The sequence below is a fragment of the Pavona decussata genome, unplaced genomic scaffold, assembly GCF_977016875.1.
Source record: "Pavona decussata unplaced genomic scaffold, jaPavDecu1.1 SCAFFOLD_184, whole genome shotgun sequence".
Classification (NCBI taxonomy): Eukaryota; Metazoa; Cnidaria; class Anthozoa; order Scleractinia; family Agariciidae; genus Pavona; species Pavona decussata.
Window position 1 is genome coordinate 4,087 of NW_028145593.1, and position 16,453 is coordinate 20,539.

Sequence of the window (16,453 nt, forward strand, 5' to 3'; positions counted from 1 at the left end):
AAATGAGATGTGCACGACATTTCAAGTTTCCCGATGGAATTTTGATTTCCTTATTTCCTAGAACAAAGCCCGGGGGATTTAGACAGGCACGGTCTCTACACTCAAATCAAAGACAGACCAAGGAAAGGCGTCAACGCACAGCCATATTTACCAGACTGTGATGTGTTGCCCTCAGAAATAAGTGCCAATATGAAGTATTTGGGGAAATGTTAGCCACCAAAGATCTTGCCAAGATGTAAACAAATTGCTTATTTCAGAAGGAACATCTTTAATATTCCGTCGGGCAGTGGCAAAAACAGTTCAATTCAAATTCCGATCTGAACTCGATTGCTTTGAAAGGGTTTATGGTGCTTCCTAAAATGTCCTTGCTTGCTGAAAATTTTGAGAAAATAATAAACGCCAACCCTCGAATAACCGTTAACCTCGTGGGTCCAAAATTAAATAAGCACCCAGGGCGGTTAATCGAATAAATACGGTAACAATGTACGACAGTTTTTCCCAAATTGAACCTTAGTAAGTTATCTTTGATAAAAACGTGACTACCCCCAGTTTGTGTTAATAGGCACCGATACCCCTTTCTCCAAGAAAAGCGGGGATAGCCACGCATGTTTGTGAGATAATTACAAAAATTATTACAGAAATGCTTTAATATACATAAAAATGTACAGCATTTCGCCCAAATCTTTGAATAATGCTTGGTTACTTCCTGTTTGTGTTAGTACAAGAAACCCGAGTTTCCCGGACAATACCGAGATGTGCAGTAGCATAAGTAAGTACAACCTCGCTCCCAGGGTCTCTCATCTTCCCGCCCCCTGGAGCGAGAGAGAACTCTCTCTTCTCTCTCGCTCCAGGGGGGCGGGAAGATGAGAGACCCTGGAAAGAGGTTGAAGTAAGTAAGGAGCACAAATTGAAACAAAGGAGGATTGCTACAAACATTGAACAACTCCTTCACTTTGGCGAATGAACTGAACTCCCTCCCAGGAAAGATAGTGCGACAAGTTGGATGACAGCCGAAAAGACGGGATCCAAATCGTCCGTGAAATATTTTGAGCTAGAATTTTTTGGAGACTGTTGATGCTAAAAAGCCTAAGAAACTCAATGTTTTGTTACATAGATTTGCATATTTTTCTGTACATACTCAACACCAAAAACTACTGTAGTTGTCGACTACATGCTCTCTGTATTAGAGCAAGCACTTTGCACGGACTTGAAATGCGCAAATACAGGGCACTTAAAGTTCTGTTTCAATGATTTTCACATTCATCTTCACATATGTAAACTTTTCAACAAGCGTGTTGCTATTTAGAGGCAATAAAATTAGGTTGACTGCCATTTCTACCCAATTTATATTGTACCTCTATTAAACGGCCAAGCTCTATTAAGCGGCCAGTTTTCAAAGTCCCCAGGGTGGCCGCTTAATAGAGGTCCGACTGTAGTACAATAATTATTATATTGCCCTATGGTGGGAGTGCTAAGGTATACTTGGGATGGGTAGGTGTAAATTAGACTCAAAAAAGTCTTGTTGAAAGACTTCAACTGGACTCAAAAACCAACCACTCAGAACACGATAAAAAAAAAAAGTCCAAATGAAATTACTCTGTATACATTCTGTAAACCCCATGTCTCTGCTAAGCCCTTTCCTGCCAAAACAAGTCCACCAGATAATTTCTATTCGAAAACAGTAATTATAATTATTGTCTCCTGTTTCTATAAAATAATTTTATTCCAATGGGAAATTCACAAGGCACACTTGGGATTGTATTATGTGCAAAATAACACAATGGAAACCCATTGATTAATCACAATTAAAGTGGCACATGTGCAAAAATTAGGCCCTAAGTGACTCTTGATCTCACATTTTGAAAATTCTCCCCCTCTTTACAAGGAAAACACAAGGCAACAAGGAAGGAGAATCTAGCAGTTTATCAGTCACTTGGGGCTCTTTTCCAGGCACTCCTTCAATTGTGAATTTTGTTACATACACAGCTGTACAGTATAAGTAATTTGATACATTGTAAAATGCGGTCTCCCCCGAGACTAGCCATCCACAGGACAATCACATACATGTAACTGTCTCGTGTAGAAAAATTGAATGACAATTTTCCCACAAATCAAAAACCAAGTTTCATGGGGAAATATGCCAGAAAGTGTTACAACATAGATGTACTGTATTTACTAAACATAAAATCTTACATTAAAAACATAGGAGAAGAAATATTGAGGTTGAAATAATCTTGAAGGGCCTCAGCACTGCCTGACAGATCCTTAATACATTTTGATACATCACCAAGTGATCCAGCGTTATTCACAAGAATGGCATGAGTGAGTTTAGATGGTTCAACCTAGTAAACGCAAAGAGACTGCCTGAACATTAAAATTTATTATTCAACATAATCATTGTAACGACTGCCCAAAATATGGTCATGGTGCAAAGAATAAAGTATTCGTCATGGACCCACAGTCAACGGATACAGTGTAATATCCTGTGACATAGGCAATTTCTTGTAGGGTGGAGAAAAATGGCAAAATCAAGACAATCCCAAGCTCTTCTGCAATAAAACTGAGAGGTCTTTGGTTTCAATGTGTTGAATAATTAAACAGTTATCCTGCTCAGTCTTTTGATTTCAGCAAACTCAGTGACTGCAGCCTTGTCAGCTTAGTATCAGGTGATATTCCATGGCATTTCACAGGATAATCTTGTGTAACAAATCTACTAACTTGAGGCATATAACCAACCTATAGTGCATATTAGATATATTAGGGAAGTGGGAGGGGGAAGGGGTGGTTTGTAAAGAAACTGTGGTACTACTGCGTTGGTGGGGAGTGGAAACAAATGTTTGGTGTATCTGAACAGAGTTCAGATAACTAAACTTGGTAATTTGGCCACCATTAAGCTCAATTTGAGTGGTGATGTTTCAAGATTGGATGCTGACAAAGAGCTAATGCTCTAAACATGAGCACTCAAATTTCTTTACAAAAAAATAATACCTACTCTGTTGATAAAACCAAACATTACAGATAATTATGTTTAGCTTGCTTTTTGTTCTTTTTGCTCAGATTGGTCAGGTTTTTGGTATGTGCCCTAATAAATTCCCTCAGCTGATGTTGCTCCAATCTTTCATCTTCTGCTGTGTGGGAATAAAAATGGAATTGAACACAGTTTGCCTTAATCATGAATTTTTACTCAAAATGAAGTGCGTAAATTAAGGCAAAAAAAAATCTGGGGGCAATGTTTCCTGAAAGAATTAAGTGGCTGACTAACTGGACCAAAAAAAGCCTAACAAGTTACCACCCATTGAAGGCCACATAAAAAAACCCTGACCAGCAAATCTGAGCTAAAACAACAAAAAGTGAGCTAACAATTGCACTATATAAAGTTATGGGTTCTAGTGGTTATAACTGAAGCCTTCCAATAATTGAACTTTAATATTCCAGACATACAAACTTGTACACTCATCTGTAATTAGTGCCTTCAAAAGAACCCCTAAGGGACCGTTCATTTTTTATGAGCATGGGGGGGCTGGTGGGATTTGGTTAATTGCCACTACGAAACTGTATTCATGACCCCCCCCCCCCCCTAGCATGCAATTTTTTTCCACATGGCCCCCCCCCAAGGAGAAACTATTTTTTTCTGATGACCCCCCCCCCAACCTCCCGCCCAACCAGAAACAAATCATACTCCTAACTTTAACAAAACGCTTATGTGCACTGTTTATGTCAAAGATGAACGTAATTGTTACTGTGATTTCTTTACATTACTATAACAAAGTTACCGTTCTCTGCTTAGGTAAAGATTTCTCTTGTTTAAAAAAACGTTTTATAGATAGCAACATGTTTACGGCAACGGCAAACCCTTAATTTCCATTTAGATTCTCAAAGGAACTATAAAAATTAATCAAGCAAATGGTTAACGTGAAATTACTTCGCTTCGAGTAGAAACAATTAATACACGTACAGATCTGAGTAACAAAATATGGATCGAAGCATACCAATCAACGATTACGAGTCCTATTAAACAGACAAAAACAGCAGACACACATCAGGCGCGCAGGTAAGGGTTAGATAGGGGTGTTAGTTGAGCCCCAAATCTTGTTGAGCGCTGGAGGCACTCTTACTAGGGGGGTCCGGGGGCATGCTCCCCCGTAAATTTTTGAAAATCTAGGTTCCCAGAAACCTCATTTCCTGCATTTTGAGACCCATTTCAGGCAAATCACAAATTTGTTTTACAGCAGCTTTTTAAGCTATATACATCATTTCTACGGCATAATTGTTTCAACTTAAACGAGAAAGTTCAATGTACATTCCGCGCCCTGTCAAGTTCTGATAGCTATTCGATCTGCTGATAGTCATACACCAAGCTGGTAAACTGCATCATTCTCGGGTGTAGGCCTTCAAACAAATTCTCGTTAAGATTGACAGGCATATCATATTTGATATGCATTAGAACCAGGGCGGACATTCTACTCTCTAGCATGGTACACCTCATGTAGTTGTTCAACCTCCTCATTGTGCTTTTTCTTCCACCATTATTGATCTTCAAAGGAGGTTCGTTCGAACCCCTCGAACCCCCCCTCCTACGCGCCTGGATATTGAAGTACTGCTATTAAAAATGACAGTTACAAGCTTTTCTGAAGATGGCCTACGGCTCAGATTTACCGCCAACTTAAGTCACCGACAACAGTTCTATTATTAAAAACTAATCTGGATGTTCACACTAGGCATACTACTGAGTCTACTGATACTCCTGGGTTCAAACAATTTACTAATCACCAGTCTTTATTTAAGTGAGTACTATTAAACAGAACATTAAACAATCTATCGATATAGTTCTGAGTACAACCACTTTGTAGAAAACTACTCCCCCACGGATTATTCAATAGTGAGACTGTTACGTTTTTATATTCATTTGAACTTGTACAAACATAGGTGTCTACTTCAGTTTATATTCATTATTGCTTTTCCAACAGATATGCTTCATTTCCTCAGTTGTTGTTAATATAAAATTAATGCAGATTTTGACCTCAGTATGTAAAACAAATTAAAAGTGGCTAGGAAAATTGTATTAAATAAAATTGAAATAATATTCAATTTCTTCATCTGTTTCTGTGTTGAGCCACTTTCAATTTCCCCTACTAGCCAATTATTGCTGGTGACCCCCCCCCCTTTCACTCAATTTTTTTTGGTAGCCCCCCCCCCCCCTTTAGTGCCATTTTTTTATCTTGTGCCCCCCCCCCCCCAAAAAAAAAAAAAAAAAAAAAACCACCAGCCCCCCCATGCTCATAAAAAATGAACGGTCCCTAAATTCAGACCTAAAATATTCATCCTGAAATGAACTCTGCACGTACGGACTGAAACGCCTATTATAGTACACAAAACAGGTCTCACCAATTAATTGCAACTCGGTAATTTTTTTTCTTTTTTTTTTGTGTGTGTCTTACTTGTGATTTCTCTACCTCCACTTAATTCTATTTGTTCTGTCTTTGATTGTAATAACTGTAATTATAACAGTAATTTTATCCTTAAACAGTTGACGTAAGTGTGGCCCGCCTAGATTAGCTCTCACTACCTGCAGGCCAGTCTCTCTTTTTCACTAAATTTTTGAATTTATGAGTAAACTTAAACTTGGACTGTAATATGGTGCTACAATGTAGGATCTGAATGTGATTTCATCTGTCAAAATTCTATTGTTTCCCTGAAACATGTACAATCACCACATAGGGTGCAGTAAACTCATTGTAAAATTTGTCGCTGAACATGTAACATACAGTCAACTCTCACCTTGTAGGCACCTCACTATTGCAGGCACCCTGACGATACAGACAGCAGCTAAATCCCCGGGAAAAATAAATTGCAGACATTTGACTGAAATAATATTTAATATTTCCCACAATACGGACTCTCGCTGTTAAGGACACTTAAACTCATGCTCCCAGATGGTGTCCACAATAAAGGGAGTTGATTGTATTTCTAGGCTGTACCTCTGACAGAAATTAATTTAAAGATACATGTAATTATTGGTTTACCATTAAAGAAGTAAATAATACATGTATTTATAACTGTTAGAATCAAAATTTGGACAAATTTTACCGTAGTTACTAAAACAAGGAATGACACAAAATGATCTAAAATGATCTAAAATGACCTAAAATGATCTAAAATGACCTAAAATTAATCTAATTAAAAATGACCTAGAATGATCTTAAATGATCTAAAATGATTTTAATTTTTTAATTTTATAACAGTGCGCAGCACAGCGGAAGACTTCTTGTCAGTTGTATACTTTTTGTTTATTTCCGACGCGGCGTTTCGTCTCTATCGGAGACTATTTCAGGGAAATTCCCGATAATTTAACTGTATCATAACCGCGGCTTTGATTGATGCAAAGTGTCTAGTTTTTCCCCAGCAACGTGGGTTTGATTGGTGCGAAGTTCCAAGTTTCGCTCAGCAACGTGGTTTTGATTGGTATGAAGTGCCTAGTTTTCCCCCAGCAATGCGGGTTTGATTGGTACGAAGCGAAGTTCTATGGTTCGCCCAGCAACGCGGGTTTGATTGATTCAGCTATTTTACATGGAACTGACACAGAGTTATCTTTTATTCATGCGCTACCCTTGACTTGTTAACTGCCTGTTTATTTAAGGAAATTGATGCACAGATGTATATATGCCTTTAATTACATTGTTTACAAAAGCGTTTTATCAGTGTTTACACAAGAATTTAGCCTTGTTGTGTGCGACCGGCAGGAAAACAAACCCCCAAAAAATTGGTCAGTGTCGATATTTTTGGGTCTTTCGGACCGACCAAAAAAAGAGATTCGCTCTAGTGCGGTTTGTTTACGCAACTTTGTCATCGAATCGGCTTACGTGCACCCATCGGCACTTTTCGAGTCTTCTTCTGTCTTTCCGGCAGTTCACAGCAGCTTCCTGTCCTTCCTGGTATCAGCCTTTTTTGTAAACACTCAGTTCTGTAATTCTGTAATTTTATCTTGTTTTCACTTCATTTAGATCATTTTAGAATATTTCGGATTTATTTTAGATCATTTTAGGTCATTTTATATCATTTTAATAGATTCATTTTAGGTTATTTTAGATCATTTTAGGTCATTTTAGGTCATTTTAGATCATTTTAGGTCATTTTAGATCCATTTTTAGGTCTTATTTCCTTGTTTTAGTAACTACGCAAATTTTACACGTATACAATGCCCTGAGCTTTAGCTTATAATTATTATTTGGAATAATAAATATTATATTTACAAGTACATGTAAGATTTGAAAGAATGAAGAGTATAAATGTATTTTTAATCCACTAACCTTATTGAAGGCATAATTTACAGTTTCTTCCAATGTCTTCATCTCACCAAGACTGGCAACAATAACATGAACTGACAGAAACAAAAATGTAGCTTAAATGAAGTCACATCTTACATGTAATTTCCTCGCTTTAGGTGGAGGAACAAAGTCCTCATTACAATCATTTGAGAATTACTTGTCATTAATTAACGCCACACCATCATAAACAAACCTAACACTCATGAATGAAACTTTGAATTGGGAGATACGCTGTATATAACTCAAGACAGCTACAGTTCTCTAGCACCAATTGTACCATATTTCTCATTCTCACCCTCGCCATTATGAAGCCAAATGTACTCATAACTCTCCTTACCATTCACCACTAAATTCTGTCTGAGTCTGATTGGCTGACAGTCAGTCTACATCATGCATGACCAGTATTATTATTAAGAATGAAATGAACATTCAAATTTCTTTTTGTGATGTCCGGCATTTGAGTGGAATCTTAAAGATTTCTCTTGAAATCTTTCAAAAAAAGATGCATTTTAACTGTATAAAAAAAATAAAAAATACTAGCTAAGGGATAAAACAAATTTATTGTTATTGTTGAAATACCTGATGTTGTAATGTAAAGAAGAATTCATTAAGCTTTACACCATCAATAAACTAGGGAATTTTTTTATGGGAACTCTGAAATCTTGCTGGTGATGTTCAAATCAGACATGTAAATTTCAAAACTCAATTCAAATTTCAAAAAATATTGGTTGGTTGTATTGTACAATTGACTGTAAGTAGATCATGTGACATCATACATGTAATATTATAGTCTTCATCTACAGAGAGATCAAGTCACTATCCATACTAGTGTCAGCCATGCAGTGAAAATACCCAGATGGATTTTTAACTTAGTACTAACATTGTAATGTCCACAAAAAAACCTCCAACTCATCTTCCAGATCATTAAAAAAATGAGTTGCTAGTCACAGACTGACTTTTGTGCACTCCAAAAGAAAATAAAAGTGGTGAACAATGTTAATCAAGTTTATTTGAACTGTCTGATATTGAATCTGACATTTCAAAAGAAATAAAATCAAATCAAACTCCCCCCCCAAAATCTATGATGAATTTACATACACAACTAAATGCGCCTTTTTCAATAATCAAAATTGAGGGGGGAAGGGAGGCAGGCATAGTTTAATTTTTCTCTTTGAATTGTCCAAGATGACACTCTTAGGTACTGTACTTGTAAACAGATAGGACAGGTCCCAAGGGAGAATACTTGGACAGGGTTCATTGTTGGAAAAAATGACACTTTATTGCTTGTCATACGATTAAGTTATCCGTAAGTACAATGTACAATGTAGCTAAGGCTAATTCAGAGAGATTACTAAATGAAAATTAATAAAAGAAACAATTGGCCAACAATTGGCCCATTCAACTGAGTTTTTAATTACAGTCAGTGCTAAATGGCCCCTTGAAAAATCCAGAGTCTCACAAAATTTAAGCGAAACCTTTGAGTCTCCAATTTTGTAGACCAGGTCCTGAAAATGTCCTTTTCTGACCTTCCTAGCTACATGTACACTATTGCTGGCAGTGAATACTGTATGTGGTGGTTCAATTTTATTCTTGGTTTATTTATTATTTTCCTTTGTTTTATACTCATTATCATACATTACCATATACAAAAACAAAGGAAAATAAAAATGGAACCATGGATAAAATTGAACCACAACAAAATAATATATTCTGCAGTAGTTTTAAAAGCTTTGGTCTCCTGTTTTTGCGTTTATTCATGCATCATTTTCAATAAATGTCAAAATTTCAGTCTGCTGATTGGCTCATTCTGTAGCTATTGTCTCTAAGAACACAGACAATGAAAGCAATTCCAAATGTACGTGTAATGCATGTACGTGCTTTCTCAATGGAAAATAAAACCTTTTCCGGTCATACTTTTCCCATGTCACTGTAAAAAACAAATCAACTGCAGCTTTCTATGGTCTATACTGACTCTTATAGACCATAATATGACTCTCAGATAAAGTGTTCAAAACTTGGCAGTGAAAACACAAGCCATCCCTTGAGTTTTGAACATTTTATGACATAATTTTATCGTCTATTTAACAAATATTCCATAAGCGTATTGGATATGAGATGATAGATAATTAAGTCATATCCAAAAGTGTGACCTGGAAAGCGAAAACGGACACTAACGCTTTACCGTTTAACGGAGAAATCCGTTTATAGCCGTTTAACGTCCGTTTAAACAGATCGCACAAGCGTTTAAACGCTTTTCTTATCTGTTTACTAAAATCTTAAACTCTCAAGATTCTCTAATAGGGAATTTTACGGAAACGATAAAGATTTCCACGATATACTGGGAACGTCTCGGTTATATAAATTATTGTGAGCATCAGTCACTTTTGTTAATAGTAAACAATAAAAATTTTATTCACATGGCGTCTGCGGCATGAATGTATGGAAAGTTCAAAACACGACTGGACGCTTTCTGGCACAGCTACAGTACCTCCCTCCAATTTTTTTTTTCTAAAATGCTTTTCCTTGTGCTAAAAATTTCCAATTCATGAATTTTTCAGAAGCGATGTTTTATGAAAGTAATTTGACATCTGATTTCCATACAAACACTGTAATTTCAAAAAATCCGTTTATAGCCGTTTAACGTCCGTTTAAACAGATCGCACAAGCGTTTAAATGCTTTTCTTATCTGTTTACTAAAATCTTAAATTCTCAAGATTCTCTAATAGGGAATTTTACGGAAACGATAAAGATTTCCACGATATACTGGGAACGTCTCGGTTATATAAATTATTGTGAGCATCAGTCACTTTTGTTAATAGTAAACAAATTGAATATAAATTTTATTCACATAGCGTCTGCGGCATGAATGTATGGAAAGTTCAAAACACGACTGGACGCTTTCTGGCACAGCTACATCCCTCCAATTTTTTTTCCTAAAATCCTTTTCCTAGTGCTAAAAGTTTCCAATTCATGAATTTTTCAGAAACGATGTTTTATGAAAGTAATTTGACATCTGATTTCCACACAAACACTGTAATTTCAAGCCTGTTTGCCTACTCGTCAAAATGGCGTCGAAAACCGTGATAAGGCCTATTGTGGAACGTCAGTAGGTGGTATATACGGCTCTGGTTGTTAACCTGATTGGTCAACGAAGTCCAGATGTTATTGGTCGTTTGTCAGTTAGCCGTGATGTTATTGGCTGTAAAGACTGTAAAAAGTGATTGGTGCGTTTCGATCCCTCTTTTGTTAGTCAAAAAGACTGTGGGTCTATTGTTAGTAAAATGTCTATTGTTTGTCTGTTTCGTTGTTGTTGTCAATAAGTCGTTTGTATGGTGCAGGTAGTTGTAGGCAATGGTTGAGTGGCATTTGTTCTAAGTTAGTAAACCAGCTTTCCAGAGTGAGTCGTTAATAGTAATTTTGTACTGTAGGTAATGCACTTGGCAGAGTCCCAGTCGATTCTGTGGTTCGTTTGTAAATGGTGCTTAGCAATGCGATTGTTGATATCACTATTTCTAGTTGCTCGTTTGTGTTCAGTCAGTCGTACCTTTAAATTTCTGCCGGTCTCACCAATATAAGTGGGCTGGCAGTCGCAGCATTTGATGTTGTAAACTGTTCCCTGCTCCCTGCTCCCTGCTCCCTAAGGTTTCATGGGCATCAATCTCTTCGTGTATTCAAGAAGGCAGTACAGAAATAGTCTGATGTAATACAATTTACAATGTAAGCTTACCTTCAGCGGCTGAGCAAATCTCGATGATTTCATTTCTCGTTTCTTGGAGTCCTTCCTCAGAACGTGACACCAGAATAAAATGCCCCTCAGTTTTATGATCAGCACACTGACGCGCTAAAGCGACAGCTACGGATCTTCCAAAGCCACGACTTGCGCCAGTAACTCGAGAACCAGGGACAAAAAACATCTTCGCACAATCTTACATGTATCTTCCTTGCAGATAACAAGATGGCGACAAGTGAAAAACAACCAGGCGTTCATATGCCTTAGCATCCGCGTTATTCGACACGTTCTCCTATCTGGTTGGTCAATGAAAATGGTCATGAAATCGCGTGTTTTTGTCCAGTCTCTGCGGCGTGAGTTGCGTGACAAAGACCGGAGGGGCCACTGGACGAGGCCTGTTAGGGCCTTTTAAACATTTGCCTCAACATGCGTTCAACACTTTATTGAACCAAATGTCGGGGTTGTTTAAACAGGTCGCCTCGAAAATGTTAAATGGCGTCGAAGCCGTTTGCACACTCCGTTCAACATTTGCCCAATATCCGTTCAACTGTCGTTGAACGAATGTTGCCAATGTCGGTGAAATGGTTAAACCATTTAAAACGGTTTAAACAGGCCTTGGCACCTTAGCTCATTCTCGACCCCAGAGCCTCTCGGTCTGTATGGGCACTTTCCATTTGACGAAAATTTCGGGTAGGAATCGAATGGAACAGGATCTTTTCCGGAAAAATTTTTCGAAAATTTAGGACAACCTTTTCAGTGTTCCTGAAAAGTGGAAATTTCGGTGTTTTCGAAAATTCTCGTGTTCCATTCAAAAGTTTCCAGTCGGACTGTTTGAACACGTACGATAGACGGCGTCAAGAGGCCTGAGACAAAAACTGACCACGTGATGACCGAGTATAAGCCCGTTCCATTCGAGACCGAAATTTCCGAAAATTCAAACCGAAAAATTTTGGTGAATGGAAAGCGCCCTATGTCATGCGCAAAAGGGGAGGGCTTTGGAATCGAGAATGATCTTTGCTTTGTTTTGTACCCGCGAAGACTGACACTTCTGTCCTTCTGGAAACGGTCATTAAACTACGACAGGTTCTTAAAAAACATATATTTTTTTTCCTTGTATTGTCTTTCCGTTCTACTATGTAACTTGTATCAATGCAGTCTTGCTTGTATGCGTAAATTGGCCAACATCTTCTACAAAGCTTTAGCGGCGGCTTTCTTCTTTTCCAGAAACTTGATATCATTGATTTTTTTTGTTTTCTGAATACAGCCAGGTGAAAAATTACAGACATTTATACTGACAAACTGATCTTTAAAATCCATCTCAATCTCGTACCCAGAGTCCTCAGGCTTTTTGGTCAGCGGGGCGGCGCCGGGAGAGACTCTGGGATGACCTCGATGACCTCTGGGATTTCTCTGGGATAACAATCTCGTACCCAGAGTCTTCAGGCTTTTTGGTCAGTGGGGCAGACTCTGGGTACGAGATTGCTGGGATAATGGAATTTCTTATCCCAGAAAACGTCAGAAAACGTCAATCTCGTTCCCAGAGGCTGCGTTCCTTTTGGACAGCACCAAGGAAGCAAGACCTCTGGTCACAAGACCTCTGGGCTAATCAATGTCAAAATCCAGCAAATCGAAATCTGATTGGATATTACATTTTACCGGAAGCGTCTTTGAATCGGAGGTTTCAAAACAAGAAAAGAAATAGACTGTCAAAGATATCAAAGCAAAAACCGCGATAGAATCAAAATGCAACTAAATTTTCATACGCTTCTTATTTTTTGCAGTGAGAAAACACGAAAAAGATAGCAAGTCAAATCACATGACTAAACGGAAAATTAAAGGCGCGAAAACCTTTGCGATATGTTGCAGCGTTTGACAAAGCTGAATGACAGTATGACACTTGCGTCGGTCGAGGTTAACGATAGACCTGACAATTTTCGGAAAAACTCCTATAATTATCGACTCTGAAATGCGGTTCATAGTCAATGCTGGCCGTTTAAAATCGTTCTCAACATTGTCTAAAGCAGATAAGAGTTTAACAGCCTTTCTCGTACTGTTAAAGGAACTGAAAGAAGCAAACTCGTAATCCATTAGGCACCGCGGAATCTGCGAGTTGATCTGACTGGAGCAGAATTTATTGAAGATTACTTTGTTGAACAGGAACAGATATTGTATCAGCAGCCCAGCAGAAACATAATTGAACTTGAACAAGGAAAACCAACGGCCTTTGTTACCAATGCTTTAAAAGCGGAGTATTCAAGAAAGTGTGGCACAAAAAGTGGTTCAGAAAGCGGACGGACAGAAAGACAAAAATATTAACGCTTGGAATAGCGATCGTTGTCACTCTTTACACAACAGTTCATTTGTGAGCTTTGTAAGTTTACAGCTTATAGGACTGATAAAGTACATCGAGTGCAGGTAATTTTTTTTTTCAGGGTGAGTTTCTTAAGCTTGCACTGAGTGTGTGAATTGAAAAAAAATTGCTGCTCTTTCTGATACGGCTTAGATTTTCAAGTTGCTGGTTATTTTGGTTGAACGTTTACAAATTTGTGGCTTGTTATTAAATGTACTTCTGTTATTTTATTGTATTTATTCTGGCATCATGGTATCTGGGTAAGCAAAAGCTGATCTTGTGAAACCTATCGTTTGTTAATGTTACGGCGGAAAAAATTAAGCTTACGTTTGTAAACATTTGTTGGTATGGGTGGTATTTGTCGTCGACGGCAATCAGGTTAGGAACGATGCCTTGCTGAAGTTTCTCGAATGTTGTTTGAAAATCTTTACCCTGTTTTAGTTAATTAGGTTAAAGCTTATATAACCTCCGACCAGGCTCTATTTTCGTTTCGCTATTAACTTTACCGTAGTGTCATGAAAAAACTTGGCTATCTCATACTGCGTAGACTGCGTATATTCACCCCCATTTTAAAGTGTTAAAAACTACATTTTACAGGCGAAAACAAGCTTAATTTAACTCCAAATGAGCAAAAGTACAACAAATGGTTTCCAATCGCCATAACCTATATATGTTTTTTTGCCCCTGCCTATGGAAAATGTTTGCTTTTCTAAAACGACTTGTCAATGTGCAAAATGAATTTGTCGCGGTTGAGAGAAGCAAATCGCCGACAAACCCAGATTTTACGCAGCCTTTGTTTTGGTTGTTTTGTTATTAAGGACGTCTCACATGAATGACAATCACTGACAAACGGGAGGGATGGAGGTTGTCACCTTTTTCACTCGTTTTCTTGGCCTTTGATGTTCTTTACCAGAGGCTCTCTTCCTCTCGGTCAGCAGAATCCCCCTTTAAACCGGAAGCAGGATCCCTGCTTCCGGTTTCTGATTAGCCCAGAGCTCGTGATTGACTTCCGTTTTAATCTTAAGCATGCGCACAAAGACCGGAATCCCACGTTTTCCCAGAGCCCGCGCACGTTTTCGGCCAGCGGTGGCCACACGTACACGAGCTCAACCCGCAACAGGAGGGAGTGATAAACTTAGGCCTGGGCGCTAATGCAGATATCGGCGTTGAAAAAATTCGAGGTGTCCGGCCATCGTGACGTCACACGAAAGCCGGCCCGGGAATTTTAAATGGCAACATCTTTTGGGAAGCCATTTGTTTACCTAAAGCCCAATATTTCAAGTAATCCATAACAAAACTATGAAAGAACTCAAGGTATGCTACACTTTATTCAATATAAACTATTCCGAGTGCTATGTTGTACATAAAACTGAAAATCAAACAGTCAAACCGCAAACTGACTCCGGCGACAAATTCCACTGATCATTTCAATCGTTTATTCTTCGACATTATTAACACGCTGGGTATTTTGCTAGAATTATAACCTACTCTGGAGTCAAGTGTCAAGTTTACTGATACTATCTACGTCGAAAAAAAACAAATTTTTCCGGGCGAACAAACACATCTTTCTGGCACAATTTTTCATACAGAGGGACAAGCCGAAACGCTTCGAAAAGCCTTTCCGCAGGATTCTGAAATAACAATGAATATTCACTCACCTCTCCAGCAACAGAACAAGATTTTAAGTCTCCTTAACCAAATGACAAGCCATTTTCAAGCTTATATAATCAAGAAAAATAAGCTTGAAGTAGTGACACGAATAGCGACACAGCCGCCATTTTCGAAAACTCTTCGCACTTGCACGCTCGCTTTGCCGTGACGTCACGATGGCCAGGGACCTCGAATCAGCCGCGCTCACGAGTTTATCACTCCCTCCTGACTGCTTAGACCACCATAGGAATCGTGCGGGAAGTCCCGAGTGTTCTTGGCCGGTATAAGTTTTGAATCGCCTCCCAGCAGTCTTTTTTTGGTTTTGGTTGGGAGTAGTAACACGATTTCTTTTATAAAAACATCTCTGGAAACTCTCTTCTCTTTTCAGGTAAAATATTATAACACCAATTTCTAATTAAATTGATAATCTGTGTTTACATCATACTTGTCGAACTGACCCCCTATCGTCAGATCGTCGCTCTTTCCACGCACACGCGCTCAGTTAGAGAAGCAAGTTGATCTTTATGGTATGAAAGGTCTCTTATATAAATTTAACTCCTTTCTTTGGATTTTAATCATGTAATTCGATGAACCTCAAAGGCATCCATCGGTTGGTCAGATTAAGTGTATTTAACAAAGTGTTTTCAATTGATATTATTTTTCCGCAATACGTTACAGATCAAGACAAGGATGAAAGCTTCATTGAGCTAACATTAACAACATCTTTGAAGAAAGAAATGTGATTTTATATTTTAAGCCTGGTGAAATGATAGAGGTATTTTTTTTGCCGTAAGTGACACAGGCGTACTCGCGAAGAGAAAATCTGAGCTCTTCTCCTAAGGAATAAGACCTATAGTCTTCCGATTACTAGTTCGGATGCTCTACCACTGAGCTACAGGAGACTCGTTACTTCTATCAACTTTGAAGAAGTTCATTTTAAAAATAGAAAAATCTGCTCACCTTAAGTCTTCCATTTTCATTCACCTCAAAATTGGCATGAGTAGATGATGGTAAAACGCTGAAAGCAAACTCGGTATCAAAACGAGGCACATATCGAACTGAGGATCTGCTTTGAATTCAACGTTGTTGTTGTTGTTGTTGTTGTTGTTAATGCACTGGAATAACAGACTAAAAAAATATATTTAATTAGGAAGTGTTTCAATTAATGAATCGTAGTTTCAGGTGATTTTCTTTTGCCAAAGCACTGAGAGAGATGACAGCCATAAGTGCGGCAACTGCAACCAATTTGGTGAGAAACAAACCAAATCAGTTCATTTTAAAAACATATCAGACCAAAAACAAAGCCACGATGAAAAAAAAAAAAAAAAAAAAAAAAGGATCAGTAACTTTTATTTTAACAGTTGAATAGTTGCATGATTGAGGATTCCGTTCACAGAC

The 16,453-nt window shown here is 38.1% G+C and overlaps 1 protein-coding gene and 1 long non-coding RNA gene across 11 annotated transcripts; both read right to left on the bottom strand.

The window, feature by feature from the left end:
- Window positions 1–492: 492 nt before the first annotated feature.
- On the bottom strand, window positions 493–1,028 carry LOC146462771 (uncharacterized). Its single transcript, XR_014857036.1, has 2 exons — window positions 905–1,028; window positions 493–780 (listed from the first exon to the last, which is right to left on the bottom strand). It is a non-coding gene; the product is annotated as an uncharacterized LOC146462771 (long non-coding RNA).
- Window positions 1,029–1,566: 538 nt separating this feature from the next.
- On the bottom strand, window positions 1,567–16,150 carry LOC146462772 (sepiapterin reductase-like). 10 transcript variants are annotated; one of them, XM_085085081.1, is made up of 5 exons: window positions 11,053–11,630; window positions 7,308–7,378; window positions 5,779–5,807; window positions 2,993–3,128; window positions 2,206–2,342 (listed from the first exon to the last, which is right to left on the bottom strand). In XM_085085081.1, exons 1-4 carry the CDS (start codon window positions 11,237–11,239, stop codon window positions 3,119–3,121), a joined length of 297 nt encoding a protein of 98 aa, XP_084941207.1. In that variant the 5' UTR covers window positions 11,240–11,630; the 3' UTR covers window positions 2,206–2,342; window positions 2,993–3,118. The 10 variants fall into 10 exon arrangements, 8 of the variants coding, with proteins under 8 accessions (XP_084941205.1, XP_084941206.1, XP_084941207.1 ...); XM_085085080.1 differs by lacking the exon at window positions 2,993–3,128 and having other exon boundaries at window positions 2,204–2,342; window positions 11,053–11,631; XM_085085085.1 differs by lacking the exon at window positions 5,779–5,807 and having other exon boundaries at window positions 11,053–11,622.
- Window positions 16,151–16,453: the final 303 nt, after the last annotated feature.